The sequence below is a fragment of the Callospermophilus lateralis genome, chromosome 1 (genome assembly GCF_048772815.1).
Source record: "Callospermophilus lateralis isolate mCalLat2 chromosome 1, mCalLat2.hap1, whole genome shotgun sequence".
Taxonomy (NCBI): Eukaryota; Metazoa; Chordata; class Mammalia; order Rodentia; family Sciuridae; genus Callospermophilus; species Callospermophilus lateralis.
In genome coordinates this window covers 116,919,254-116,945,973 of record NC_135305.1, presented here as the reverse complement: position 1 = coordinate 116,945,973, position 26,720 = coordinate 116,919,254, and the positions used below count along the sequence as shown (strand labels likewise).

The window sequence follows — 26,720 nt, the reverse complement described above, 5'->3', positions numbered from 1 at the left end:
GATGGATGGATGGGTGGGAACATGGGTGGGGTCACTCAGAGAAGGACTCACCATGTGTCCAGGACTCCCGGGGATACCTGTGGGACCAGGAGGTCCAGGGGGACCTGGAATCAGACAGGATGTCCTCAGGAACAGAACAGAGTACAATGCCATCAACTGCCCCCTGGTAGCCACAGCCCCAGTCCCACTGCCACTTACCAATCCCATCCCGTATGCCAGGCCTAGACACAACTTACCCATGGGCCCTGGAAGACCAGGGGGACCTGGGGGTCCCTGGGGCCAGTGGCTGCTAGTCTCAGTGAAGGTGTTGGAGTGTAATGGGTCCCCTGAGAGAGGAGAGATGATGAATGAGCAGAGCTGTGTCACCCTGCCACCTTTGCCAAGTCAGCTCTGATGGACCAATGGGCACCTGCTCCCAGGGTAAGAAGTAAGGAGAGTGTGGGCTATGAAGGACCAGAGGCAGGGAGCCCTGGGTCTGACCTACTGCATTCCAGCTGGTAACATCCAGAAAGACTCTTGGCTTTGCTGAGCCCGGACTGCTACTTGTCAAACGGGACTCATCCTAAAAGATCCTGTTTATTCACAACCTACTATGTCCCTGGCTTCTGTGCACGGGTATCCTAAGAGTTCTGGGAGGCTGCCACAGGGAAGCTGAGAGGTAGAATAGGTAGTGAGAACCAGAGAGAGAGAATAAATGAATGAACAGGGCCCAGCCACACCTCTGGAACGTGACAGAGATGAGGTTGGGGATGGCTCTCCGTGCTCTGACCCTGGAAGCACAGGTGTGGGTCGGGCTGGGCTCCAGAGGAGGCGGCCAGGGATCCACATCAGGACCCAGCCTGGTGGGAAGCTGGGGCCTCTCCCAGCACAGGGCCAGAACCATGGCCTTGGGAGTCTCAGAGCTCTCTTCCTGCTGTTGGCCTTGGACTTCCTGGTGCTCTGGAGGGCTGGACTCCGGCCAGCTCCAAGGCTCGGGAAAGGCCTGCTGCCTGGTGGCCCTGCACCTAGATCTGAAGTCATTCCCCCCATGTCCCAGCTGTGTGTTCATAGCATGTGACCTCCTTTCTCTGGCCCTCAGTGTCCCTCCTCTGTGACCAGATGGGGACCACTGGGGACCTGCAGACATCTGGCACAGGCAAGGTGTAAGTAGTGGGCACCACGGCAATAGTCATCAGCCTCGTCACCCCCACGTCAACTTGCCCAGACCCCGGGGGACTCACCATGCTGGGAGATCCTGGCCTGGGATGGCCCAACAGGGGCTGGGGGTCCCGGGGGACCAGGGGGCCCTGGTGGTCCTGGAGGTCCCCTCTCTCCAGGGGTTCCCACAGCTCCAGCCCGGCCAGGGCTCCCTGGGGGGCCCTGGGGACCTGCAATGAGATGGCAGGGGTTGGTAGGTGGACAGTAGGCAGGGGGAGTGGTCTCAAGAGGGGCAGGTTGGCAGCCCGGGCAGCTGGCACAGCAGGGCTTGGAGCGCGAGGTCTGCCCTCCCTGGCTCTCTGTTAGGGCCATGGACATAGCACTCTGCATCCCCTCCAGAATGACCTGGGTTTCCTCATCAGGGCTCCCAGGTCCCCAGGTTTCCCTAGAGCCCTGGTCACGGGGTGAGGACTAGTATCTCTCCTCTGTCTGGCCCCTTCTCCCACTGCTCTGGGGGCTCCCAGAGGGCAGGGACTGGGCTAACCTCACCCGGTGCCCAGCTCAGACCCTGGTGAGTGCAAGTGCCAAAGATCAGCAGAGTAGCCAAGACTGGGCTTCAGAGGGCCAGGCATGGGCCGCACTGTCCCTGGAGGGCTGGTGGGTGGACAGCCACGCTGGCCTGGGTCCACCCAGCCCGAGGGATGGTCAAGAATGCAGGGGACTTTGGTGGCATGGTGGGCGCTTACCTGGTGGGCCTCTCATCCCTGTGGGGCCCTGGCTGCCAGCATCTCCTTTGGGACCGGTAGGCCCAGGCAGCCCCCGAGGACCCCCTAGGTCTGGGGAGTAAAGAACATTAGGTTGGCAGCTCTACTTGCTCTTGGCCCTCACTGTGGCCCTGAGCCCCGGGCAGCACCTACCATCTTGAGGGAGCGGCAGGGCCCCCATGCTCTCTCTGGTTCCAGGTGGCCCTGGTGTGAGAGGGGAAGGCAGGGGTCAGTGGCCCTGCTGGGTGGGGGGAAGGAGAGTCATCCAGAGTCCCAGTCACCATTTCCATCCAGGCAGGATCTGCTGGGGGGCTCTCAGCTTCCTAGGACTCAGTGCTTAGGAGCCCCTGAGGCCACCCCCAGGGTCTAGTGGGCTGAGGTCCTCCACAGGTCAAGTAGGGCACAGCAAGGGTGCGACCAGAACCTCACCCTCTGATTCCCACGCGGGTGTGCATTCCCTGCCTGATCCACTCACCCTGCAGGCCTCCATCTCCAGGGCTGCCCTGGGCAGCTGAGCCCCAGAGTGGAGAAGGGTCCTCAGGGGTAGCTGGCGTTGAGGGCACCGCCTGCCCTGTGACAGTCAGCACAGCCACCTGTGGAGAGGGAAGATAGGACGGGGGACTCCAGGGACTCTCCAGGCACAGACCAGCGGAGGGGCCCTATGGGGCATGGAGACCCCGGCTCCTAGGGGCCCAGAGCTTCATGACAAGCGTCTGTGTTTAAAGTGTACGATTCCCAACATGCACAGCAGAAAAGTCATCACACATCGTCACTGCCACCCAAGTGGGGCTCTGTGCTTGTGGTGCTTGCTGACCAAGCAGTTTTTTCTATGTTAATCTCCATAAATAATATGACGCTTGTCATATCTGCTGAAACTGCACAGGGGTTTGAAGAGTTTTGCTTTTTTTTTTTTTTTTGGTGCTGGAGATTGAGCCCAGGCTTTGGGTGTGCTAAGCACTGTCTCTACCATCAGGAGTGTTGCTAAATCTGCAGGGAAGTTTGGAAGGGTCTAACATAAAATACCAAATCCACTTTGGGGACCAGGGTGAAGATAACTCTGGAACATCACTGGTACCCTGAGCCACTGACTGGGGGACTATGTGGGGCTGTCCTCATAGCAGCTACTGTAATTATGCTGCTACTTCTGGTCCCTGGTTTTCTAATTTCCCAACTATAGGGAAACATGTTCACATCTGATCATCTCCACAAGATGAAGTTCCAGAGGAGGGAACAGTGGAGCAAAGAATATACAAGGAATACACACGTCTACTGTGTATGTCCAGAAAATCTGGAAGGAGCCAGCACCATGGCACAGCCTGTAACTCCAGCCACTCGGGAGGTTAAGTCAGGAGGATCATAAGTCCAAGGCCAGCCTCAGTAACTTAGTGAGGCCCTAAGCAACTTAGCAAGACCCTGACTCAAAAGAAAAAATAAAAAAGGCTAGGGATATGGCTCAGTGGTGAACTGCCCCTGGGTTAAATTCTCCATCACAAAAAAAAAAAAAAAAAAAAAAAAGGAAAGAAAAATGATTAAAAAGTGACAGTATACACTGTAGTCCTGACCACTCAGGGAGCTTGCTGAAGCCCAGGAGTTACCAACCTGGGCAAAAGAGTGAGGCTGAGTCATTAAAAAAAAAAAAAAAAAAAAAAGGCCCACATTTCTGAGTATAGAATCTTTGTTTCCTATTCTAAGATTTTTAAAGACTTTTAATCTCAAAATAATGAGATGTGTAGTAGGTGTTTTGCTTTTGAAGTTGGAGGATGGGATCGTGGGGGTGGTAAAGGAGGTGGCGGGCAAGGAGGGGATCCTGCAGCCGGCCCAGTCTGTGCTTATCTGGTGGGCACTGGGCAGCCTGCGGGGGAGCCTCACGACTCCCGGGGGAAGAGAGGGCTTCCTGGGGACAGCACCCAGCACAGGCGAGGAGCTGGGGGGAACCAATGGCCAGCTGTGGCAGGGACCAGAGATTGCTGCCTGGTCTGTGGGGAGCCCTGTGGAAGGTCAGAGCTGCAGGCTGGACATGGGGGTACAGGAAGGGCCAGGGGCCCTCGGGCTGGGGGTCAGCAGAGAGCTGCTCACCCACCTTGGCCTCCAGCACCTTCAGCCTCGCGGTCAGCTCGGACACTCTGCTGCAGTTGAGACAACCTGTGAGGGGGAGGAGGCTGGGACTGGGTCCTGGGGTCCCAGGTTCTCCCTCTTTAAGAGCCCTGAGCCCCCGGGACAAAGGAGGGAGGAGACAGACCCCAACCCAGGAGGAATTCCGGTGGGGGGGAAGGGGTTAAGAATCTCCCCAGGCCCAGGACAGGTTAGACCATCCCCGAGGGATTCATTCAACTCTGGAGCCTTCAAAGTGGACCTGTTTCTCCCAGGGCAGGGTGGGAGGCCTGGTCCTGGCAGCCTCCCGTGTCCAAAATGACCCTCTTCCCAGAAACCAGGGCAGGAAATGCTGTTGTTTCTTGCTGGGTCGGGCTGGGACATGGACCTGCCAGCTTTGGGGACCTGAGCATCACAGTCTAGACAGGGCTGGCCCCAGAGGCACCACCCTCTGACCCTCTCAGAACCAGTCCAGTTCCTCCAGACCCCTTAGCAAGACACCTAAGTTACTCCCAACAGCTGTGGCCACATCTGGAGGTTTGCAAGTTGGGCTCCTTCAGAGGAGCCCAGCGAGGTGCAGCTAGTGCCCAACAAGCACAGCACAGCGGTCCCGCCCAGTGCTGCCCCCTGGTGGCTGCAGGACGTGGGTCAGGACAGGGCAGGGCTCCTCTCTGGTCTCTGTTTCCCCCTCTTTAAAATGGAACAACAAGCTCTTGGGAGTAAGTGTGCACAGCTGCGGGGTTTAAACGAGCTGGTGACAGAAAGCACTGGCTCAGGGACTTGCTCACTGAAGATGGTCAGAAAAGAAGAGGAGACTGGGGGCCTGGACCTGCATCCACAGGAGCCCAGGGGTCACGGTCTCAGGGTGCCTGGGCTCCCTCCTCTTCCCCTTGAGGCTCTTTCTAGCCTGCCCTTGACCCTCCACTGTGGGACAGCGGGACAGCTGGCTTTTTAGGGCAATTACCACACTGCCCCGGCTTCCCTCTCAGCCTCACCCCCATGGCCGCCCCAGAACCCACCTGCGAAGGCTGCGGGCTGAAGCGCCATCCGCCGCACGGTGCTGCCCGCCCACGCGGGCTCCCTGAAGCCAGAGGTGCCTGCAACTGAGGAATGGTGGGGGGAGGACCCCGTTGGCCTGTGCCATCCTTGCCCTGGCACATGCCCCTGCCCCCCACCGTATCCCAGCAGAGATTCCTACTCCCTGAGAGATAGAGAGGCCCAGGGAGGTGGAGCTATTTCCCCGGGTGACACAGCCCAGCTGGAACTGACCGACCACTTGATGGGCTGGTGAGAGGAGCTGGCAATGGGGTGAGGATGAGGCTGGGGCTTCCCCAGCAACCGCAGGCGGCTACAACGGTTAAGAGTTAGAAGCTATGGAGACAGGCGCAGCGACACGCAGGAATCCCAGCGGTTGAGGAGGCTGAGGCAGGAGGATCGAGAGTTCAAGGCCAGCCTCAGCAACTTACCAAGTCCCTGTCTCAAAATAGAAAATAAAGGGGGCTGGGGATGTGGCTCAGTGGTTGCAGGCCCCTGGGTTCAATCCTTGGTACCAAAAATAAAAGGGGGGGGGGATAGGGAGTTGGAGCTATCTAAGCTTGGGTTCCTGCCCCCCGCGTACTGACCTGTGTGACATCCTCTCTGGACCTGCCTACTTTCCCATCTGTAAAATGGGACCGAAGCCCTCTGTCCCTCCCAGTCTGGTGTGAGGCCTGAGGATGGCGATAGGTGTAAAGAGCTCACTGTTCACACAGAGACACTCAGTAAACTGGGCTGTGACCCTCGCTCTCTCGCCCTGGCCCTTGTAGCAAGAAGGCTGAAGGAGATCCAACTCTGGCTTCAAATGAAAACCAGAGGGCGGCTGGCTCTGGTTCCAGAAGCCCACCCCTGCCACACTGGCTGGCCTGGCTTTGGGGGCCTGGTTTTCAGCACAGCTGGAGGGATGGGCTGGCCAAGCCAGGGATGAAGGGCACAGCTGGAGGGCTCTCTATGCAGCAGTGGCAAGAGCCCCCCCTGCCCAGGGGCCTGCCTTTTAAGGCTATGGAGTGTTGTTGGGGGGTGTGCAGGGGGGACAGGACCCAAATAAGGCGCGGGCCTGGCAGCTGAGACCTGGGCTGTGGGTTGAGGCAGGAGCAAGAGGCGCCGGGAACTGGAACCAGACGGTCCCCCTGGCCAGCCCCCAGCGGAGAGGCTGCCAGCCTTGCTCTGGGTCCCACCATGAGGCCCTCACTGTGCTGAGCTCTTCCCTCAGCACACTGTCCCCAAGGGCTAGAGCTTGCCTGGGTGCAGGGGCAAATCTCCCCAGTCCTACCAGCCCAGGGCAGGACAGGGACTGGGGGCCCTCTGGGCAAGGGAGTGCCCTGGTGCTAGGTGCTTCATACCCCAGCCCCATCTTGGTTAGCATGTACTCCCAATCAGCTCTGGTACTTCTAAGCCCTTCCTGTATATATATCTGGCTATTTTATTTTTTGCAAAAGTGCTGGGGCCATACAGTCTTCACAGATGGAGAGGCTGTACATGCAACAGATAGAGAGGCCCAGGGAGGTGGAGGCTCTTCTTTTTTGATTGAAGGGGCACTCGACCACTGAGTCACATCCCCAGCCATTTTTTTTGTATTTTATTTAGAGACAGGGTCTCACTGAGTTACTTAGGACCTCGATAAGTTGCTGAGGCTGGTTTTGAACTCACGATCCTCCTGCCTCAGCCTCCCCAGCCGCTGGGATGACAGGCGTGCGCCACCACACCTGGCTAGAGACTCTTCCTCTCTTTTCCCTTAGAAGGAAACCAAGGCTGAGAAATGAAGTGGCTCTCTCATTCCCCTGCAGTTCTCCAGCCTGGATCCGAACCCAGGTAGGTCTGACTCCAGGGCCTGACTTCTTTTTTCAGGGGGACCCCTAGGCAGGGTGGCCCAGTGTCCAGCAAGAGTTCTGATGCCTGAGAGAAACAGTCTTGCCAAGCCTGCTTCACCCCTTCTGCTCCCAGGTAAAGATGCAAAATACGGGGCTGGGGTTGTGGCTCAGTGGTAGAACGCGCACCTAGCATGTGCGAGGCCCTGGGTTCGATCCTCGGCACCACATAAAAATAAATAAATAAAATAAAGGTATTGTGTCGACTACAACTAAAAAATAAATATTTTAAAAAGATGCAAAATACCATCTTATTACTCTGTACAGAAACTTGACCCAAAGCAGCTGCCGTCCGCCTGGCCCTGAGCAAGCATGAGTTTTCTCTATAATGAGGCCTTGGCTCTTCTGGCCCTCTCCGCTTCCCTGTTAGTGTCCCCCACCCCCACAGCACTTTCCACATGTTACTGACTGGACCAGTTTCCCAGCTGATCGCCAATCGTCTGCCCCTCTGGCCAGAACACCATCCCCACCGAGGCAGGGACCTGGTCTGTCCTGGGTCCAGTGCCTGGCACTCAGCAGGACCTCAAGGGCCTCAGTGAGACTTCTGTTGATTAGTGCACGGATCAAGGGCTGAAAAGCAATTTCAAAGAAGCCAACGAAAAGGAGGCACACGATGTGGACAGAGACACAGCTGCCTCGGAGAGGAGTATACATGTCCTCAGGTCAGGAGACGGTGTCCCACCCCCCTGTTATTTGTCGGCAGACTTCTGGCTGGAAATCATTTTTCAACCAATTTTGTTCTGGGACATTTCCCCAGGAGTCAGAGAGAACTAGAAAAACGAACAGAAAGACAGCGGTACCAGCAGGGCCCACAGACGGGGCTCCAAGTCACTGTGAATTTCAACTAGAAAAGAAGGTGCGGGGCTGGGGATGCAGCTCAGCGCCAGGAAGTTCATCCAGCACACACTGAGGTCCTAGCACCGTAAAGAAAAGCAAACCAAACCCAGGAAATGTTCATTATGGATTCAGGATTTCTAAAAATCAACCCCAAAGTCCCCCCAGTTCTGATAAACACACAGAAGCACTTTTAAAGATGTATCAGGTTGTCAAAGGCTCTTCGGCACAGAAATTCCAGGAAGGAAGCAACTGTGGGTTGGGGCATGGCCTTCTGAGGACAAGAGGGCCACACCCCTCCTTGGTGTTTGGCCAGGGACCCTGAGGCAGGCCTGGGTGGGCAGACAGCCCCTCATCCAGGCCTGGGCTCCTTCCTTGCCATCCCAGGAGGACCCTGAAGGTTGGTCCCAGGGCCACAGACCTGAGCTCCACTCCAGGGCGCATCCCACCACTCGGGAGGTCCCAACGGCCACCCCCTACACTCCCACGTACACTGTGCCCTTCCCCAATTCCTACAGCGGTGGCTCCGGTGTCACCTCCTCCAGGAAGCCCTCCTGGACGCTCCAGGGCACTCACCAGTACCAAAGCGCCCACCGAAGTGCCGGCCCTCCCTGCCTTGACCTCCACAAGGCCTCTGCCCTCTGCAGCTTCTAATCTGCCCCCCCGACTGGAACACTGAGGTCCCCAGACACCCCCTCGTCCTTCCACCCAGTGCCAAGGCTATGTCCCTTCTCATGGGATCCTCATGACACCCTGTGACACAGGTGAGAATGATGAGCCCCGGGGGAGGCTGCTGGCCCTGTCCACGCAGCAGGACAGGACGGCTGGGATTCCCAAATTGGAAATGGGCGTGTGGGAACTTGGGGGTCCCTAGACTTTGCCCCTGTGACTTTCTCCCCCAGGAGAGGATTCAGGGGAGGGGCTCCCTCATTCTCCTCTGACCCCCACCCCCAGGTCTGCAGAGTTCAGTGGCCACAGGTCACGGGGACGCAGCCCCCCAGCCCCCCCAGGTCTGTGGGAATTTACTCTGCAAATGTAAATATTTGCTCCCTGCCGGCTGGTGGCCGAAAAGAGGAGTCAGGGTCAGAGCCGAGCAGGAGGTCCAGGAACCCTCCGGCCAGACCAGGGGCCTCTGGGAAGGCGTGGCTCCCTCTTTGGGGAGGGTGAAGTCTCCGTCCAGTCAGCGGGTGCTCACTTTGCTATGTTCTGGTTCCGGGGATTGAAGGGGCCCTAACCACCGAGCCCCAGCCCCAGCCCTTGACTGTATCTTATTCACAGACAGGGCCTCACTAGGCTGCTGAGGCTGGCCTTGAACTTTTGGTCCTCCTGCCTCAGCCTCCTGAGCTGCTGGGATGACAGGCGTGTGCCACGGCACCTGTCTGTGGATACTCATTTTATGCCACGTCCACAGCTGACTGGGGGTTAGACCGATGTGGGCAGAGGGTCAGACAGAGGGACGGTGGAGCTGGGTTGTGATGGGGAAGCCAAGAGCAGTCGCCCCGACTGATTGATGGCAGGATGGGCCGTTGGGGAGGTGGGGAGGCAGGGAGGCCGAGCCTTCCAGACAGGAATGGGGGGTGCGTGAAGTGGTTAGCCCTCAAGGTTCTGAGTCTGCAGAGGAAACACAGCCTGGCTCTGCCCCTGCCCCTGGCTGGGAGGTCCCCAGCCCCAGAGGCCGAAGGGCCCCCAGAAGGAAGATGGGACCTCCCTCACTTTTGCTCTGAGGCTTGAGACCGTGCGATCTTAGGCAAATGTTCCTTCTCTGGTTCCCCATGGTGGAGGCCGTGAGGGACATGGGGCATGTAGGCCGCGGACCACGGGACGGGGAAGCAGCAGCTCAGCTTCAGGATCCCACTGGAGGGGAGGGTGAGTCCCCAGCCTCTCCATCCTTCTATCTGGGAGATGCTGGATTCGGTCAGTGTCACAGCACCCCAGGTGGTCTGAACAGAGCCCCTGGGGTGTCCTCAGGGAAACAGCCCAGCTGGAGCCCTGCTGGCTGGCCTTGAACCCAGCTCCTGGGCTCACAGCTGCTGCCCTGGGCACAGCCTTCCCTTCTCAGAGCCTCACTTTTACACCTTGGCCTTCCGTGCCATGACAGGATGGCACAATGGAGGTGATAAGCACTCAAGAGCCTGTCAGAGTCCTGGGGAGAAATCTGGCCACAATGCTCACTTGCTGTGTGACCTTATGTGAGGCCAGCACCCTCTCTGAGTCTCATTTTAATCATCTGGAAGATGGGGCTGCTAGGCAAGAGAGTGCCCAGAGGCAGGGTGACATGGAGAGGTTGCAGCAGCCCCACCCTCAGCAGAGTCTGGGCCCAGGTCCAGGGAAGGTGATAGTTGGGCTCTGCCTTCAAGAGACCAAGGCGTGTCTGCCCCCGACCGCTTTATGGTACACTCTGGCCTTGGCCCTTTCTCTTCCATTGTTTCCATGAACAGGCAGTCAGGTGAGAGTCTGGCCAGGTCCCTCCCAGTCCCACCCCCCCTCCTGAGGCCTGGAGGAATGAATGGTCAGCGTCTCCATCCTGCCTCTTGCGTGCTGGGTGACCCCAGGTCAGTTCCTTCACTTCTTTGAGTCTCAGGTTCCCTACCTGTAATAGGGGGCCTGCCCCATCCTCACGGGACATCATGACCCTCAAAGGAGACACCATCACTCACTGTCAGAGTGCCCCTCCCGACCTGCAGATGATAAGTGTGTGGGGGGGAGTGCTTCCTGGAACCCGCCAGGCTCACAGCCAAGTCTGGAGACAGGAGGCATGTCTGCTGAGCCTCCATGGGAGGCAGGGCCATCTTCCAGGTCACCACAGAATCCCCAGCACTGGGGTCAGAAGGAGAAAGGAGGACATTTATGGGTCACCTACTGGATGCCAGGCATGACTGCCCACTTCTCAATTCCAGGTGACTTACAGATGAAGCCAAGGTTCAGAGAGGTAAGTGAGATGCCTCAGGTCACAGAGCACCATGCAACACAATGCAGATTCAGGGCTGGCTTCTGGAATGACACGTGTGTTTCCCCTCCTTTGTGGCCCATCCCAGGTGTCCCTGGACCCTGTAGCCTCTGGTGACGCAGATCTGTGGTTCCAGGGTCAGGTCACAGCAATAAGTAGGCCACAAGGGCAGCCACCAGCAGGAAAGATGCTGGGGGAGTCCAGCTTGGATCCAGGTGCAGCAGAGCCTGGGATGGGCCAGTAACGACCCCATGCTTCCACTACCCAGGGCTTCATGAGACCAGTTTTCTAGATGGGCACCCCCTGGACGGCTTCCCTTTCCTTAGCTCCAACCTGTGGGTGGGGAGAGGCCCCGCCCATCCTGTCAATCATCAAGCAGAGGCCCCGCCCATCCTGTCAATCATCGTGCACCTCCTGGGGGCGGGGCATCTTCACTGTCTCCACTTCACAGGTGAGGGTGCCGAGGCTCAGGTCGGGGACCCCAGGCTGCTGCTAGTGCACACGGCAGCCTGGGGACCTTCCAGGAAGGCACCCCTCCCTCTGAGTGGGCACGGGAGGAATGTCCCAGCAGGCGCTCTTGCACAACTGCACCAAGATGAGTGGGGAGTCCCCCGCCCAAGGCCACTCAGCTGGTGTGTGGCAGAGCTGGCCTGGCCCGCGAAACCCTGGAGGATCCTGTCCCTTGGCTTGGGCCTGAGGCCCTGCAGAAGCAATTAGACATCAGGGGTGGCCTGGCCCCAGGGCAGCCCTGGCCCCTGGACACATGGTATCCAGCAGCTGGAGTCAAGGGCACTGACTTTGCCCCCACCTGTCCTCTGCCTTCCAGGAAAGCCCCGGGAGACTGGGAAGGTCTGCCCTTGGGAAAGGAACCAGGGACAAAGTGGCCTTTGTCTGGGGCAGATTCTGCCCTGGTGCAGGCCCTCCGGCGGGGCCTCCTCTCCACACCTGGGGAGTTTGCCCACAGCTCCCCTGGGGCCTTCTGGGCAGCTGCCAACCCCTGGCTGGTCCTTTGTCCCTTGGGCCCTCTGCCTTCCCCTCTTTCTCCCACTAGGATGGGCCACAAAGGAGGGGACACACGTGTCAGTCCAGAAGCCTGCCCCTGGCCTCCCACACTAGCACACGACGGGGGCTCCCTCTTCCTCTGGCCACCCTGTTCTTCCCCAACTCCCTAGGGCCTCCCATCACCCCAAAACTACCAAACCGCCTCCCTTCTCCACTTCTTCTCCCCATCCTCTAGTACCCAGGACTGAACCCAGGGACACTGGAGCACTGAGTTACATCTCCAGCCCTTTTTATTTTGAGACAGGGCCTCCCTCCCTAAGTTGCTGAGGCTGGCCTTGAACTTGGAATTCTCCTGCTTCAGCCTCCTGAGCTGCTGGGATTACAGGCCTGCATCACCACACCAGGCCCTGGCCCACTTCTTGGAGAGTTCTGTCCCCACCTCATTCCTGTGCAACTCTGGGCTCTCAACTCCGCCTCTCTGGGCCTACGTCACCCCATTTGTGAACTGGGCTACCCTCGAAGCAGCACAGACGAGCAACAGCACGTGGGCACCACGCTCCCTTGACTCAGGGACCTTATTCCACATGTCTCTGCTTCTTGAATCGGGACACATCCTGTGACTGACGGCCACATTCCTGAGCTGCTGGGGCCCTGGATGCACCTTCCCACGAGGTGCCTATGGGCCGGGTCCTTGGGTTGGCCCAAGGCCAGTCCATCGCTTTTCGGGCTGTGCTTGGGAGCTCAGCTCTTGGTGCCCCCACATCTGCTGCTTGTGGGGTCAGCCAGGCTGCAAGAGCTCCCCAGGGGGCAGTGTGTGCGGTCATTTTCCAGGACAGTGGCCCCAAGCTACCAACCTGCACTCAGACAGGGTGGGTGGGGAGGGGCTCCTCTGCACAGGACAAGCTCGCACCCAGGGGCCATCCCGAGTCTCTGACACATAGGGACTGAGTGTCGAGCACCTTCCCGAGCCTGTCTCTTCTCTGCAGGGCGGGGTCACCATCCCTCTGTCTCTGACCCACTGACTAGAGTGACCCTCTGCTTCCGGTGAAGCTCGTTCCCATGTCCTGGGGAATATCTGGATGGGCTTCCCCCAGTGCTAACATCTGGATCTGGCGTGTCCTCCAAAGGCCCAGGTGTTAAAGGCAAGTGGTGGACCTTGGAGAGGTGGAGCCTGGTGTGAGGTCTTTAGGTTCCGGCTTGTGCCCTGAAAGGGACAGAGTGACCCTGACCCCTCCTTGCTTTTATTTTTTTGTTTTCTGGCCATGAGGCATGCACCTGTCATGGTGGGCTACCTCACCAGAGGCCCAAAGCCACACAGGCCAACTGATCGTGGACTGGATGTGAGGCAATAAAAACCTTTTTACTGTGTAAGTGGGTCATCTCAGATGCTTTCTTATAGTGCGGGAAAGCTGACTCATACACCAAGTTTGAGAGGAACACTTGGGATGATGTGACTTAAAAGGTGAGTGACACAACATGTCTTGAAATTTTTCCATGGATCTTGAGCATCTTCCAAGAGGCAAGCAGTCACTGTGAGGGATTCAGCAGGCCCCAAGTATGTCTGGGCAGTACCCCATCCAGAGCTCTGCAGCAGGCTCTTCTGGGCATGGTGTCATGCATGGGCGCTGTCTGACTTAGCAATTGTTTAATGCTCCCATGCACCCGGGGGACCTGCTTGGCCGCTGTCACAGGGCCCCAAGCAGCAGGCAGGCAGTCCTACCTTCCTCGCAGCTCACTCCCGAATGCCCAGGGCAGCATCTCCACTCGCGGGCAGTCACTGTCTTGTACATCACCTTGTATGTGGGCCTCACGACCGTTCTGTAGCTGAAAGAGTGTCCAGGTGGCCTGGTTCACAGGGGTCCCCCCACTGCCATTCCCACTGCCCTGAGACCCACAGGGACAAAGCCAGATCCTCCAGACCCTCTGCCACCTCCAAGCCCCTTTGGAGTCTCTCCCCTGCACCCAGGATTGAGCCCTTTCACTAAGCCCCACAGATAAGGGGGTCTGGGCAACAGGACAGAGGCCCCTGCAGGCGGGAAGGCAGGTGCATGGCGATCCTCCCCCAGGAAGCCCTCCAGGGTTTCCTCCTGGTGCTAGGCCACCTTTGCTCCCCCACCAGGCCTTGGCCCTCCGGGAGAGCCATCCACTCTTCCACATGTCCTCTCATACCTGCTCCCCGGGCAGCTCATGGGCCAGGGGCAGTTCTGCAGCACTCGCTGAAGGTAGGTGCCATTTTGCACATGGCATGAGATGGTTCGTGTCACCACATATGAGCACCAGTTCCTGAAAAAGATCCACAGGGAGGAAGCTCAAGTGCAGGAAGCACCCTGCCCAGGACTCCAGGAGGACGGACAGAGAGATCCGTGTCCTCTCCAGGGGCCCTGACTCCAGGCAGAGAGAACCCCAAGCTCAGTCCCCTGGGACCCTGGGGAGTCTGTGACTGGGAGAGGCTCGGGGTGGATCCCCAGGGGTGGCTCTGCTGGGGGTGCTCTGGAGCCTGGGGGAGCCAGGGGACAGCACATCGTCAGCTCTCCCTCCTGTCTCTCCCCCCAACCTCGGCCACCCTCTGCCACCGACACTTCCTGTCTCCCACTCGGGGCGGGAGCCTTTTGAGACATACTTTGAAACCTGTGAGACCCTCACTGCTCACTAGGAGGAACATTTCCTGCCTGGGGTGAAGAGGGCGCGCTCCGGGGTCAGATGGACCTGAGTTCCAGCCGAGGACTGGACCACCCAGAATCAGTCTTCCCATCTGTGAATGGCACTCAGAGGACAAGAATCTAAAATAACAAGGGGACAGCCTGGGGTGTGGCTCCTGGCACCCACCCACCACAGTCAACGGAGGCTGCTCTCAGTGTAGGAGGTGGATGGACAGACAGCTCTCCTTGACCCCAGAGGAAGCAACTTGATAGGAGAGTGTAACTTTATGCACATATATTTATACATGTGCCTATAAATACAAATAACTGTGTGGCTCTTTCTCTTTTTCTCCTTCATTTATTTATTTTGATACTGGGGACTGAAGGCAGGGGGCTTTACCACTGAGCTACATCCCCCGGCCCTTTTTATTTTTGAGACAAGGTCTTGCTAAGTTGTTGGACTCTAATTTGCGATCCTCCTGCCTCAGCCTCCTGAGTCACTAGGATGACAGGCATGTGCCACTGTGCCTGGCTTCCCTCTTACTTTAACGGAAGTTCAGTTGCTGAATGACTAAGTTTTTTGGCCTAGGCTTGTTCCTGCTTCCCCCTGACAAGATGCTGGTTCTCAGGTCAGCATGCAGTGGCCTGGGGCTCTGCCCCAGGGTATGGTTTTGTGTGTCTGGTGGTCTGGTAGCTTTTTATAGCCTGTTTCCAGTTTTGTGCCATTCCCAATGATGCGACACTAAGCACCTGTCACCTGGGCCATGAGACACCTGGCCGAAAGCCCTGTCAAGCTCCTGCCATTGCATGAAGCAAACTGAACGGTCCCTTCTGCCAACTTTCCCGCCCCCAGGACGCTTCTTTCTTCTGAACTGATTCTAGTGTGGCCTGGAAAGAGGAGGGGACTTCCCCAGGGTCCCACAAACTAACTTGACTGAGTCCTGGTCCTGGCTAAGGGCTTTTTCTTTCATGGCCTGTGGGGCTGGCGGGGGAGGGCTGGACGGCAGTGGTGTGGATGCCTCTGTGGGGGCCGGGACATTCCAGGTGCCCAGTAGCCCTCAGCCCTGCACGGGGTCACAGGTCCTGTGTTTTTCTGAAGGGGCTGAGAAGGAGGGAGGGTTTCAGGTGACTTTTCCCAGCGCAGGTCCCCCACTCCACCAGACTGCCCTTCGTGGCCTTGAATCCAGGGTCAGCAGGTTCCCAGGCTGAGGACTCCGCAGCGCCATGGATCGTGGCTCACAGAGATGGGGGGGTGGGGTGGACAGGGGAGCCAAGGCCTGGGACGGAGACGAGGCCAGCCCGGGCCGTCCGCATTGCTGGGTTCAGAACTGGCTCCTCTGTGCACCAGCTGGGATGGGGGGCCGTGTTTCCCCTCCCAGAGCTTTAGTTTCCCCTCTAAGATGGGGGGTGCCTTTCTGGCTCATCCCTGGAGGGCGGTGTGAGTACTCTTAGCATACAGTAAGTGCTTACTATGTGCAGTGAGATGTGCTTTTAGCATTTTAGCATGTTGAGAAATCAGTTCTCTAGGCTTGGAGGTACACTGATTGTTCCCCTGGCTGTCACACAGAGGGGACCTGAGGAGAACTGAAGCAGGGGACCGTCCTCCACAGCAGAAGAGGGGGACAGGCATAGAATCACCAGCTGAATTCAGCCCGACGGGGGTCCAAAAGGCTGTGGCATCCAGGGTGGGTGACATCAGGGGGCTGCTCGGGTGGGGGTGGGAGTGGAAAAAGACGGAGCTGACCCCACAGCTGGGCTTTGAAGGGAGGAGGTGGCAGATGGAGAATCCGATGTCCCCCACAAAGGCCTGATGGGAGGAGCCACGACAGGGGTGGGCGGCAAGTCCCCAGAGCTGGAGAGTGGGGGAGCCACCGAGGGGCACGGCCAGGTTCCCATTCTGTGGTACTCCCCAGCCGGGGACAGGGACACACACCTGTGGTCCCAGCTCCTTCTCCGGAGGCTGAGGCAGAAGGGCCGCAGGAGCCCAGTGTTGGGGACCATCCTGGGCAACACAGTGAGACCTGACCTCACGAGCTGGGTCCCCGTGGCGGGGTTCTGTTTGGAGGGTGGGGACATAAGAAAGTCTGGGAAATTGGTGAGAATCGCGGATCCTCCTCCCCAAGTGCAAAATACCTGGTGTACATGTTCAGAGGGCACGGAAGCTCCCTGGGGCCCCTGTGACCACCCCAGGCTGGCCCAGGGCTGCAGGGGCGAAGGGGACAGGGAGGGAGGGAGGGAGCAACCTGGGCAGAGGAAGCCGGGAGCTCCAGATACAGGAAGGGGCTGTGGGCACAGGGTGAAACTCCATGCCAGGTGCGCGTGCCACATGTCCCCACAGGACCGCGTGCCTTCACCGGAGTACACACCCACGTGCCCACCCTCATTCACACACAGACTGGAAAAGGTACCTCCAAACACTGACGATCTCTGTGGCCCACGTCCACATGTACACGCGGAGCCGTGAGCCCACACCCGCATGCGCACATCCCCCGGTTCCCAGTCCCTGGACCAGGCGAGGGAGGGTGGGGCTGTGACTGCCCACAACTGCCCAGGCTGCCCTTTTATCCAAGGGGACCTAGAGAGAACAATTCTTTTCTTCTTCCCTAACGAAAAGCTCCCATATGAAGGTCCTGGCCTGCTTCCCTGATTTCTTTCCCACAAGCTGGACTTTGCTTGAATCCCCTGCTTAGGTGACAGGAAGGTGGTGGCTGGCTGGGGGACCTTTTATTACAGGAGGGAACACTGAAGCCAGGTGGGGTTCAAGGTCAGCCGGTTGCCCCCTCCAATTGGAGGCCACCAATTACCATTCCCATTCCCCAGCGCCCCCAGCACTAGCCCAAGCTCCCCATGGGGTCCTGCCGTAGGGTCCACTTTCCATGGCCGCAGGAAGCTTTTTGTAAAACTTACACCTAATGCTGCTGCTGATCGCCATGGCATCTGAAGTCCACCATGGCTCCCCATTGCCTTCCAAGCCCCCTGTCCACCCTTCATCTTTCACACTCCTGTCGCCCCTTCTAGCACCTCTGATCTTTTTTTTTTTTTTTTTTTTGCTACCAGGGATTGAACTCAGGGGCACCCAATCACGGAGCCCCATCCCCAGCCCTATTTGGTATTTTATTTAGAGACAGGGTCTCACCGAGTTGCTTAGAGCCTCGCTTTTGCTGAGGCTGGCTTTGAACTCGCCATCCTCCTGCCTCAGCCTCCCAAGCTGCTGGGATGACAGGTGTGGGCCACCGCACCCGGCTGGTACCTCTGGTCTTTGCACATGGGGATCCCTCTGCCTGCAAACTCCTATTCATCCTTCAGAACTCAGCCCAGAGGCCCAGGCTGGACTGTGTGTCTCCAAGGGCCCCCCTGGCCACTCAAAGCAGCCCTTAGCTTTCCTTCTCTGGCTGGAAAGAGGGCATGGCCTGGGACCAGGTGAGGATGTGGAACAGTGCAAGGTGCTCAGGACAGCAACCGAACGACTGAACGACCCCGTCCTGAGGATTCCAGAAACGAGCATGTACCTGGACACCTTGCTCCAGTCCCTGCTGACCCCAAGGGCTTCCTTTCCTGGGGTTGTGATCAGCCATAAGCTGTCAGGGTGGGCGGTGAGGTAGGGCCAGGGCAGGGGCTGGGAGGGAGAGCAGGTCCCCCCTGGGCCTGCCACTTCTGCCCACTCAGCACCTCCTGGGCCCCTAGAGGCTGCTGGGAAGGGAGAAAACAGGCCAGACCAGCTCAGCCTGGCACTGGCCACCCCCTTGAGGGTCCCCCCACACCCGCCCTCCACTCCCTGCCACGAGGGGCCCCTGGGACTTTGTCTCCACGGGGCCCAGGACTGTGATCCGGAACAGTGATAGGGGCTAATTTCAGGAGGCAGCCAAGCGGGCCCAGGGCCAAGGGCCGTTATGAAAAGAGAGGAAAGGACGGAGACAGCGGGGGTGGGGTGGGGTGACGAGAGCCAGAACCCCACACTGGGGGCCAAGTTCCAGTCCCGGCTCTGCTGCTTCTTCAGTTGGTGACCTTGGGCGAGGTCCTGACCCTCTCTGACCTTGCTCTGTCCATCTGCAAATGGGGACAGCAGCCTGGCCCGCGGCAGGGGAGGGTTCACGCTCAGCCCTGAGCTCAGCGCCCGCCGCTATTGTTCATTCTTGTTCCTGGACTGTGCTGCCCCAGGCAGACCTGGGCCCGTGCCCAGCAGCTGTGGTCCAGGGGCTTCCCCGGGGCTCAAGGACATGAGCACAGTACCTTTTTCACAAGGTTCTCCCCTTGACTGTGGGGGAGATTGTTGGGCTCTGCCTTTCACACAGAGAAGGCACCTGCCCGGTTACCCATGCGGCCACAGGGCTGGGATCTGAGCCCCGAGAGGAGCTGGGGCCGATGGCCGATGCCATCCGATGCTCTTGACTCTCCCTGATACTAGGATTTGCCCAAAGGACCCAGGACTGCAGGGGTTAGAGTTGTGGGCCAGGACACTGGTGATGATGACAGTGACAACATAAATTCTAGGGTCACAGTGCTGACAGAAGTCGTTCAATGACACGGGGATTTGGCTGGAAGGGGCCACAGAGGCAGTAAGAAGCCCCAGCAGGGATGGGGGTGCTGCAGAGGTGTCTGTGAACTAAGACAGTTCTGCATAGCTCCTGGGCACCCTGGACTGGGGGTCTCAAAGTCTCACCAAATTCCTGGGACCAGGGGCGGCCCCTTAGATGCCTTCCCAGCCTCCCCCTCCCCGGCACAAAGCTTCTTTTCTGCCTTTGGTCCCTTGGCTGCCAAGGGGTGCTGGGGCCGCCTGGCTGGGGGTGGAAGGAGGGCAGATGGGGTGTGATACCCTCCGGCTGTCTCCAGCAATGCTGGGACCGGGCTGCAAGGCACGGCCCTGGCAGCCAAGGACCATGACTCCTCTAGTACCAGGTCTCTACTCTACCTAACGTTGGTGACAGCAGGAACCACTGTATGAGAGGCCCCTGCTGCTCCCACAAGGGATTGTTCACTCTCAGAACACACCCCAAGGCTGGGGCATGAGGAACAGAAAGGGAAACTGAGACCCAGACCATGAAGTGACCCATGTTTTGACATGCAGGAGTGGGTGACAGAGGCAGGAATAAAACCCCTAACTCCTAACCATGACCTATCCATTTTCCTAGTCCTCCAAGGTGACAAGCTCCCTCTCTCCCCGGGGAGGGCCTCTTTAGGCTTCCGGATCCCTGTCTGAAAAACAGGAGCGTGAGCACTGCCTGCAGGGTTACTATGACACTCAGGCCGCTGTGACAGCCTCCTGGGAACAGATGGGGTGATAGTCCCCAGCAACAACCAGATACCTGTCTAGACCACTCCTGTCCTGTTCCAAACCCAGGAAAACCTAGGGGTGCAGAGCTCAGTCTGGAGGGCCCTGCGCCGGCCTGGCTGGAGGGGACTCTGGGCCTTAAGCTCCCGCAACCGTCATCCTGAGCAGGACACTGAGAATTCCAAGTTCATCCGCACTGTCATCTTAACATCTGGGACCCCGACAGCTCACATCCCTGCTGGGCCTTGGCTTCCTCCTCTGTGAAACAGGGACCATACACAGTGTGTGTCCAGTGGCAGCTGGGAAGATCTGGGGGCAACAGAGACAGGCCAGGTGCCCCCACCAAGCCAGGCATGGTTAGCCCGCGGTAGGTGGTGGTTGTGACCTGCTGACACATGCCTGTCCCTGTCTCAGACAACTGCTCTTCTGGTCTCTGAATGCCTGGGGCTCCTCCCTCCTCCAGGCCTGCCCATGTCACCTACTTTTGCTAGCCCAGCAGGAGCCTGCTGGCCCCTGACCACTGGGAAAGGGGAATTTCTGAAAAGAATTAAAGAATTGAGGCCATAGGGGTTGGGGGCCGGGCTGGCCTTTGAATGGGATGAAAAGCCCGGAGAGGCCTGGCTAGTCCACATTGTCTTCCTTGGACAACGGCAGCTGGCCCTCGAGAGGGAACCCGGGCAGGGGCAGGGGCTGCAGGCAGATCAGGGGCCAGGGCAGGTTCATTAAGGCCAAAAAGACAGCTTTGAATTGCCACTCTTCCACGAACAGCTCAGGTGCCTAGAAGATTATGTCAGTTCTCTGGCCTCAGTTTGGTCATCTGTTGGATGGGGACAGTTTGCCCTAGCTCCCTCAGTCCTTGCAGGATTAATGATAACACTATACAAAGGGCCCCACAGTGCCAGATACACGGAGATAGTCCATAAAGCAGGCAGAAAGAATGTTCCTGGCTTTGGGGGGCCGTTGAAGAGCTGCAGGAAGACAGACTGCTCTGTCCTGTCTCTGTCCAAAATGCCAGGTCCCCAGGGAGCCTCTGACACTGACCCACTGGGCTGAAACTCCACCCTAGTCCTTCCTCTAAGGGAAATAAATATCCCCGGCACTAAAAAAAGCCAGGAGCAGGAGAAGAGGGAAGGGGGTCCTGAAGGGTTGGCCAAGGTGGGGGTGTCCTGGCTCTTTCCCATATGCTGGAGAGCCTCTGCTCCATCCCTGCTCCCTTGACCTCTCCTGTCGGGCTCTTGGGCTGAAAGGGAGTGAATGAGGACACAGAGGGCTCCAGACACTTGGGTAGGGGACCCCGCACTCCTGGGAGCCTCGGTCAGAGAGCTCAGATAGCGGGGTGGCCCGTGTCCGTGCCCCCACTTCCCAGGCTGGCACTGAGGTGGGGAGCTCGGGGAGGGGGTTGCCTTCCGATCGGGGGATTGCACGGAAACGGGGATGTCCCCGCACTCCTGACCCCCAAGCCGGGCTGGCAGTGCGCGGAGTGGGGAGCCCTTACCTGCGTCCAGAAAACGGGGCGCCCCCGACGCTCCACGCGGCGCCGCCTCCCGTGAGCAGGAGCCCAAGGCAGAGCAGCGCCCAGGCCCGCGGGCCGCCCATGCTGCGCCCGCCCGGCGCCCTCCGCGCGCGCTCCTCGCCGCCGCCCCCAGCCTGCGCCCCGGACGCGCCGAGCGGCTCCCAGCGCGGCGCGAGGGCGGCGCGCGCTCCCGGCCTCGCCCGCCCCTCGGCGCGGCCCCCCGCCCCCGGCGCCGCCCTCGCCGCCAACCCGGAAGGAGCCCGGGGGCCGGCGCCGCCTCCAGGAGGCCCGCCGGTGCCCACCTGAGCCCGCGCACAGCGCCTGGCACCGCGTGGCCCTTTGGGGGGCGGGGCACTGTCGGGTGTACAGTGGAAAACTGGGACCCGGCCACTGTCCCAGACGAGCCGGCACCCGAACCCACCGAGCCTGAGCTCATGAGGTTGGGGACTCATCCTTCTCCACAGCTTTGCGGAATGCAATTCCCGAAACCTAGGGACGCGCCCATCCTTCCAACAAAGGGTCCCAAGCAGCCTATACCATTGCCTCCTGGGCACCTTACCGCCACTTCCTCTCATCAGAGATTACATTGAATCTTCAAATCACTCTGTGCGACACGGGTGCAGTTGTCCCCATTTTACAGGTGAGAAAACCGAGATCCAGACACTCCTTAGCCCACCCTTGGTTGATCCCATGTGTACACTGCCCTACCCTCTCTTATTCCCACTTTACAGATGGGGAACAAGGAGAGGAGAGGTCATCTACCAACACACCCTGGCAGTGATTGGCTGAATTATGACTTGAATCCAAATCTCCTGACCACGGAAGGTGTCTCCGCTCTTAATCACTATTCAGAAGACCCTGGACAGCACTTTGATCTGGGTTTTGCCATCTGTAACAGAGTAAAGATTGTCTTACAGTGTGATTTTTTCCACCTGGGGACATAGTGGGCTTCTAGGGGGAAGGCTGTGTGTCCAGAAAAGGTGTATGCAAGGTTGTGAGTGTGTGCATGTATAATGTCTGTTTGCGGACGTGGGCAGTCGACGTGTGCACACGTGATGCATGTTTGTGTTCGAGTCTGGGTGCCTCTGTGTGTGTGATCTGAGTGGGGATGGGCGGGGCTAGAGCTGTCACCATCAGAGGAGACCCAGAACCCCCAACCTCCCAGGATACTCTCTACTGACGACCCCACCCACTGTCTGCATTGGCTTGTGCGAGGCAGTCTTGGACTGGTGGACCCCTTGCTCTGCTCAGCTGGGCACTGGGGGCCTGTTCTTGCTGCCACTTGTCCAGGTCCAAACTCTGTGCCAGAAAGGCTCTATCAGCCCACTCTGGTTCCTGCCTCAGTGGTGGGAGCACCGCGTTCTGGACCTGAGTCCCAGTGGCTCACATCGAGGGCGCTGATTCCCCGTCCTGGGAGGGGGCCAGCGGTAAGAGCTGGGTTCACAGGGAGTGGAACAGTGGTGCGTCTCTGTAATCCCAGGGAGGCTGAGGCAGGAGGATTGCAAATTCAAGGCCAACCAGGCAATTTAGCAAGACCCTGGAAGGGAGGAAGGAACGAATGAACAAATGAATGAACCAAGGAGGAAAGACCAGGAGTGGGAGGGTAGCGCAAGGGTAGAATGTTTGTCTGGTGCATGAGAGGCCCTGGGTTCAATCCCCAGGACCACAAAGAAAAAAAAATTGGATTCAACCCTGCTCGGCCTTCTGCCTAGGTTAGCGTGGGCAAGTCTTGCCCGTCTCTGAACCTCAGTTTCTCTTTTTAAGGAGGAAAGTTACATGTTTCTTACAGGAGTGTGGACAGGATGGAGCTGTCCCCTGCCTCACACGGTCTCCCCAGGGTCCCCCACTTCCAACAGCATCACCCCGTGCCAGCTTTGCCCTGTTGGGCTCCTGCTGTGTGCTCTCACTGGTCCCAAGGAGCTGAAGCTTTGGTGAGCCCTGGTTCTGACCCGGCTAGATCAGTGACTTCACCCCACCCCCCATGTCTTGTCACTCTTGAGAGGTCATGTCCCAAGAGGATCCATGGCCTACTTAAGACCCGCAGTCAAGTGGCCTGCAGCAAAGTCCATCACCCCAAGGGACACTCTGAAGAGCATGTGGCTGCTGAGAAAGGGAAGGCCACAGGCAGTGGCTCTGTCCTGGGGTACCCGGAGGGACTGAGAGGTGTCTGAGACTCCGGTTGGTACCACAGCACGAGGAAGCGATCAACAACAGGCTGAGCTGCTCGGCATTCCTTAACCAGCGGCACCAAACTTGTGGGAGGTTCCGGCTACTGTAGAAGATCCCTTTCCCAGAGAGGGACCCTCTCGGCAAAAGCTCTTTCAACATTTTAGCATCAAAGAGTGGCCTGCCCTTGCTAAGGCTGGGACACTACCACACAGGCTCCGTGTCCCATAGTCCTAGGTCTCAATTCCAAAACAACCACTGAGGACTGTGTGGCCTGAGACAAGTCACTTCCCCTCTCTGAGCCTCATTTCCTTTCTGGAAAAACAAGGATACACCGTAGAGTTTTCTCTTCTTTTCTTTTTCTTCTTTGTGATCCTGGGTTAAACCCAAGGGTGCTCTACCCCTGAGCTACACCCCCGCCGCTTTATTTTACTTTTTGAGACAGGGTCTTGCTAAGCTGCTGAGGCCGGCCTCAAACTTGCCACCCTCCTGCTTCAGCTGCCCCCGTCTCTGGATCGCAGGCCTGTGCCACCACATCCAACCCCATGGGGTCTTTTGGGATGCCCCGGGCTCAACAGTCCACACTCCTGGGGGAGTGGGAGAGCTCTGGGTCTTCCTGTGGTGGTCCCAGGACGCGGTGGAAGGGGCGGAGGACGGCTGCTCCTGGTCCCTCCTGGCGGAGGGGAAAGGCAGGAAATGCCGCGGGGCCTGGGCTTGTGGTGGAGGGTTCAGTGTTTGCTGAGACCAGGGAGGAGAGGGCTTGGTTGGCTTGAGGTCTGGGGCCTGCTTGTCCCTGCAGGCGGGGCCTCCCCCCTGGGGACCTGGCCCCCTCTGCTGCCAAGACCAGACCACAGCGGCCAGTAGCGACAGCAGCTTCCGCTCCGAGCGCTGACCTCGTGCCAGGCGCTGCACTAAGCATTTTGCTTGCACTGCCTCTTGTCCTCCTCTCTGCCACCCGGGTGGCAGTTATGGTCCCCAGGTGTGGAGTTCGGGGTCAAGGGGTTCTCTCGAAGCCCATGGCTCATGGGTGACCAGCGTGCGCCTGAGCACTACCCATTAGGCTTCACTGCCGCCCTCTGGCTGAGCCTCCCCTGGGGGGCTTCTTTGGGGTATGAGAGAACGTGGCTCCGATTTGGGCTCCAGCACATGGACGTGGGCACGGACCTGGACCCACACACTGTGGACCACCCAGGGACGCACACATGTGTCCCCACAGCAGGCTGTCGTGGGGTCTGGGAAGCAGGCTTCGGGTACAGATCACTGACCCCTCCACCCGGCCTAGTCCAAACAGGAAATGCTTCTCTCCCCCTAACACACCAGCCTGGCCGCAGCCTCCTTCCCTAGTGACTCCCTCCGTCCTGTCTCCTCCCACCCTGTCCCACTGGACACCTCCCCGGTGGGGGTGCCCTGGACGGCCAGTGCTGCCCACCCCAGCTCCTGTGCCCAGGTGATCCCTACCTACACCTGCCCAGTCTAGAGGTGAGCCGCAGCCCAGGGGGCCGAGAAATGCCCAGAGCCCCTGGCCGCAGCCCCAGGGGCCCAGGCCTGATGGCTGGGGCGGCCCTGGACACCCTGGACGTCCCAGCAGTCTTCAAAGGCTCCTCAGACAAAGGCAGGGCTCCCTGCTCCTGCCTCCCGGTTAGGGAACAGTGGCTGCTCTCTGGGCCTTTGGTCAGGGCTTGGCCCTGCTGCCCCTCCACTCAGAGCAGGAGACGCCCGCTGGGCCAGGGCCGCCGGGGGACGGGGGCCTGCAGCTGCCTGGCAGCATTATTTCTGCTCCGTGGCTCTGCCCTGCTCACCCACCTCCCTGGGTCCCTGCAGCTCGGAAGGGGGCTGGAAGGGAGCGAGGGGAGGAAGGAAGCTGTCGGAGAGCCATAAATTAGGGCTGGCAGGGCCTCCCCGCCCCCCTCAGGAATTCCTGGGATGACAGTTGTGAGTCTTTGGGGTGGTGGTGGGGTCAGGCACAATCAAACGTGGCAGGACAGAGTGCCTGGGCGTAGAGTTAGGTGACCTGGATGTTTGTGTCATCTAGAGAGGGTCCTTTTTCTCTGAGCCTCAGTTTCCCCATCTGGATAATGCTAAGAGGACTTGATGATTTTTTTTGTGTGGGGGGGTACTGGGTATTAACTCAGGGGCACTCGACCCCTGAGCCACATCCCCAGCCCTGTTTTTTATTTTTTTAAAGACAGGGTCTTGCTGACTTGCTTAGGGACTCACCATTGCTGAGGCTGGCTTTGAACTCGAAGTCCTCCTGCCTCAGCCTCCCAAGCCGCTGGGATGACAGGCGTGAGCTACCATGCCTGGCTACTAGGACTTGGGGACTTTAATACGACTCTGCTCTCTTGCCTGTGAAGGTATGAGAAAAGAGAGGTCTTCTTAGCAATGTTTGTTCCCACTTCTCTTCCTTGGGTACTTTCTCTCAGATCCTTCCCTCTGATCTCTATCCCCCGGCACCCCTGCACCACCAGGCTTCTCTGGGGTCCTTTACTCTGTTTCTCTTTCTATATCTTTCCTGAAAAAATGAACGAGTGAGGTCTCTGGCAGCATCCATCTAGCGAAGGTGTACAGGGAGGAGCTGTTGGTTCGTTCATACTAAAGTGTGAATGACTGATATGTTGGGTGTTGTTTATAGTCGGGAGGAGGGGTGATAACAGAGATTTATCCTCATTGAAACCCTAAATTGCTGGTGGTACACTTTTAGGCTGGTGTGGGGCGGGGGTTTGGTGACCAGGGGCCTGGGAACATGGTCTGTAGGGGAGATGCCCATCTCCCAGACTCGGTGAATTGAAGGCCATTGCCCACTGGATGTGTCTGGAGTGGGGACCATGAGTTCCTGAGATCAGATGGACCTGGAAGGAGGGTGGGGAGACAGACATGGACGAAGAGACGCAGAAAGAGGGGTACTTTGGGGAGAGGACCCCAGTGTTGATCTTTTGTTCCCCTGAGAACCGGGAAGAAGGGCAGGACCAGGGTGCCCGGCAGGCACCATCCCCACACGACACAGGCCCCGGCCTCGCCGGGGTCCCCAGCATGCCCCCCAAGGTGGGGAACCTGTCCTTCCTCCACCACACTGGCCGCTCCCCGGGCTCTGGGCTGCCTGAAGCTGGTGTCAATCATGCCTGGACAGCCCTGGGAAGCAGAAGTCATGGCTCCAGGAGGAGCCCCCAGACAGCTGTCCATCCACTGAGGATCAAGTCCTGGGCTGGGAATCCACTTCTCTGCAGCACTCAGTCTGATTTTCTCTGTGTGCCCTTGTGGGTACAGCGATGCCCCCTCCCGTCACACCCTTCCAGTGCTGCAGGGTCTTCCCTGCGGGGCAGTCTCCACAGCCTCCCACTCCCTCTGCTAAGAACTGCATATCCCCCCTCTGATCCCAGACCCTGGGACCACACGTCCCCACCCTGTGCTCTCCAGCCGACCAACCACAGGGCTTTCCCATCCTATCTTCTGCTTGC

General features: G+C 58.6%; 1 protein-coding gene across 8 annotated transcripts in view; it reads right to left on the bottom strand.

The window, feature by feature from the left end:
* Emid1 (EMI domain containing 1) overlaps positions 1-21,217 on the bottom strand; it is a 41,131-nt gene extending 19,914 nt beyond the window's left edge. For 5 of the 8 annotated variants that reach the window (XM_076865116.2, XM_076865115.2, XM_076865132.2 and 2 more), the window contains exons 1-11: positions 21,082-21,217; positions 13,848-13,961; positions 13,399-13,502; positions 5,012-5,095; positions 3,982-4,043; positions 2,377-2,494; positions 2,055-2,105; positions 1,884-1,973; positions 1,221-1,367; positions 237-326; positions 52-104 (exon numbers count right to left, since the gene is read on the bottom strand). In XM_076865116.2, the coding sequence (XP_076721231.2) occupies positions 52-104; positions 237-326; positions 1,221-1,367; positions 1,884-1,973; positions 2,055-2,105; positions 2,377-2,494; positions 3,982-4,043; positions 5,012-5,095; positions 13,399-13,502; positions 13,848-13,961; positions 21,082-21,182 (1,014 nt within the window). In that variant the 5' untranslated portion in view covers positions 21,183-21,217. The remainder of the gene's footprint in view (positions 1-51; positions 105-236; positions 327-1,220; positions 1,368-1,883; positions 1,974-2,054; positions 2,106-2,376; positions 2,495-3,981; positions 4,044-5,011; positions 5,096-13,398; positions 13,503-13,847; positions 13,962-21,081) is intronic. The other 3 variants (XM_076865124.2, XM_076865118.2, XM_076865142.2) reach the window with 2 other exon arrangements.
* Between the last annotated feature and the right edge of the window lie 5,503 nt (positions 21,218-26,720).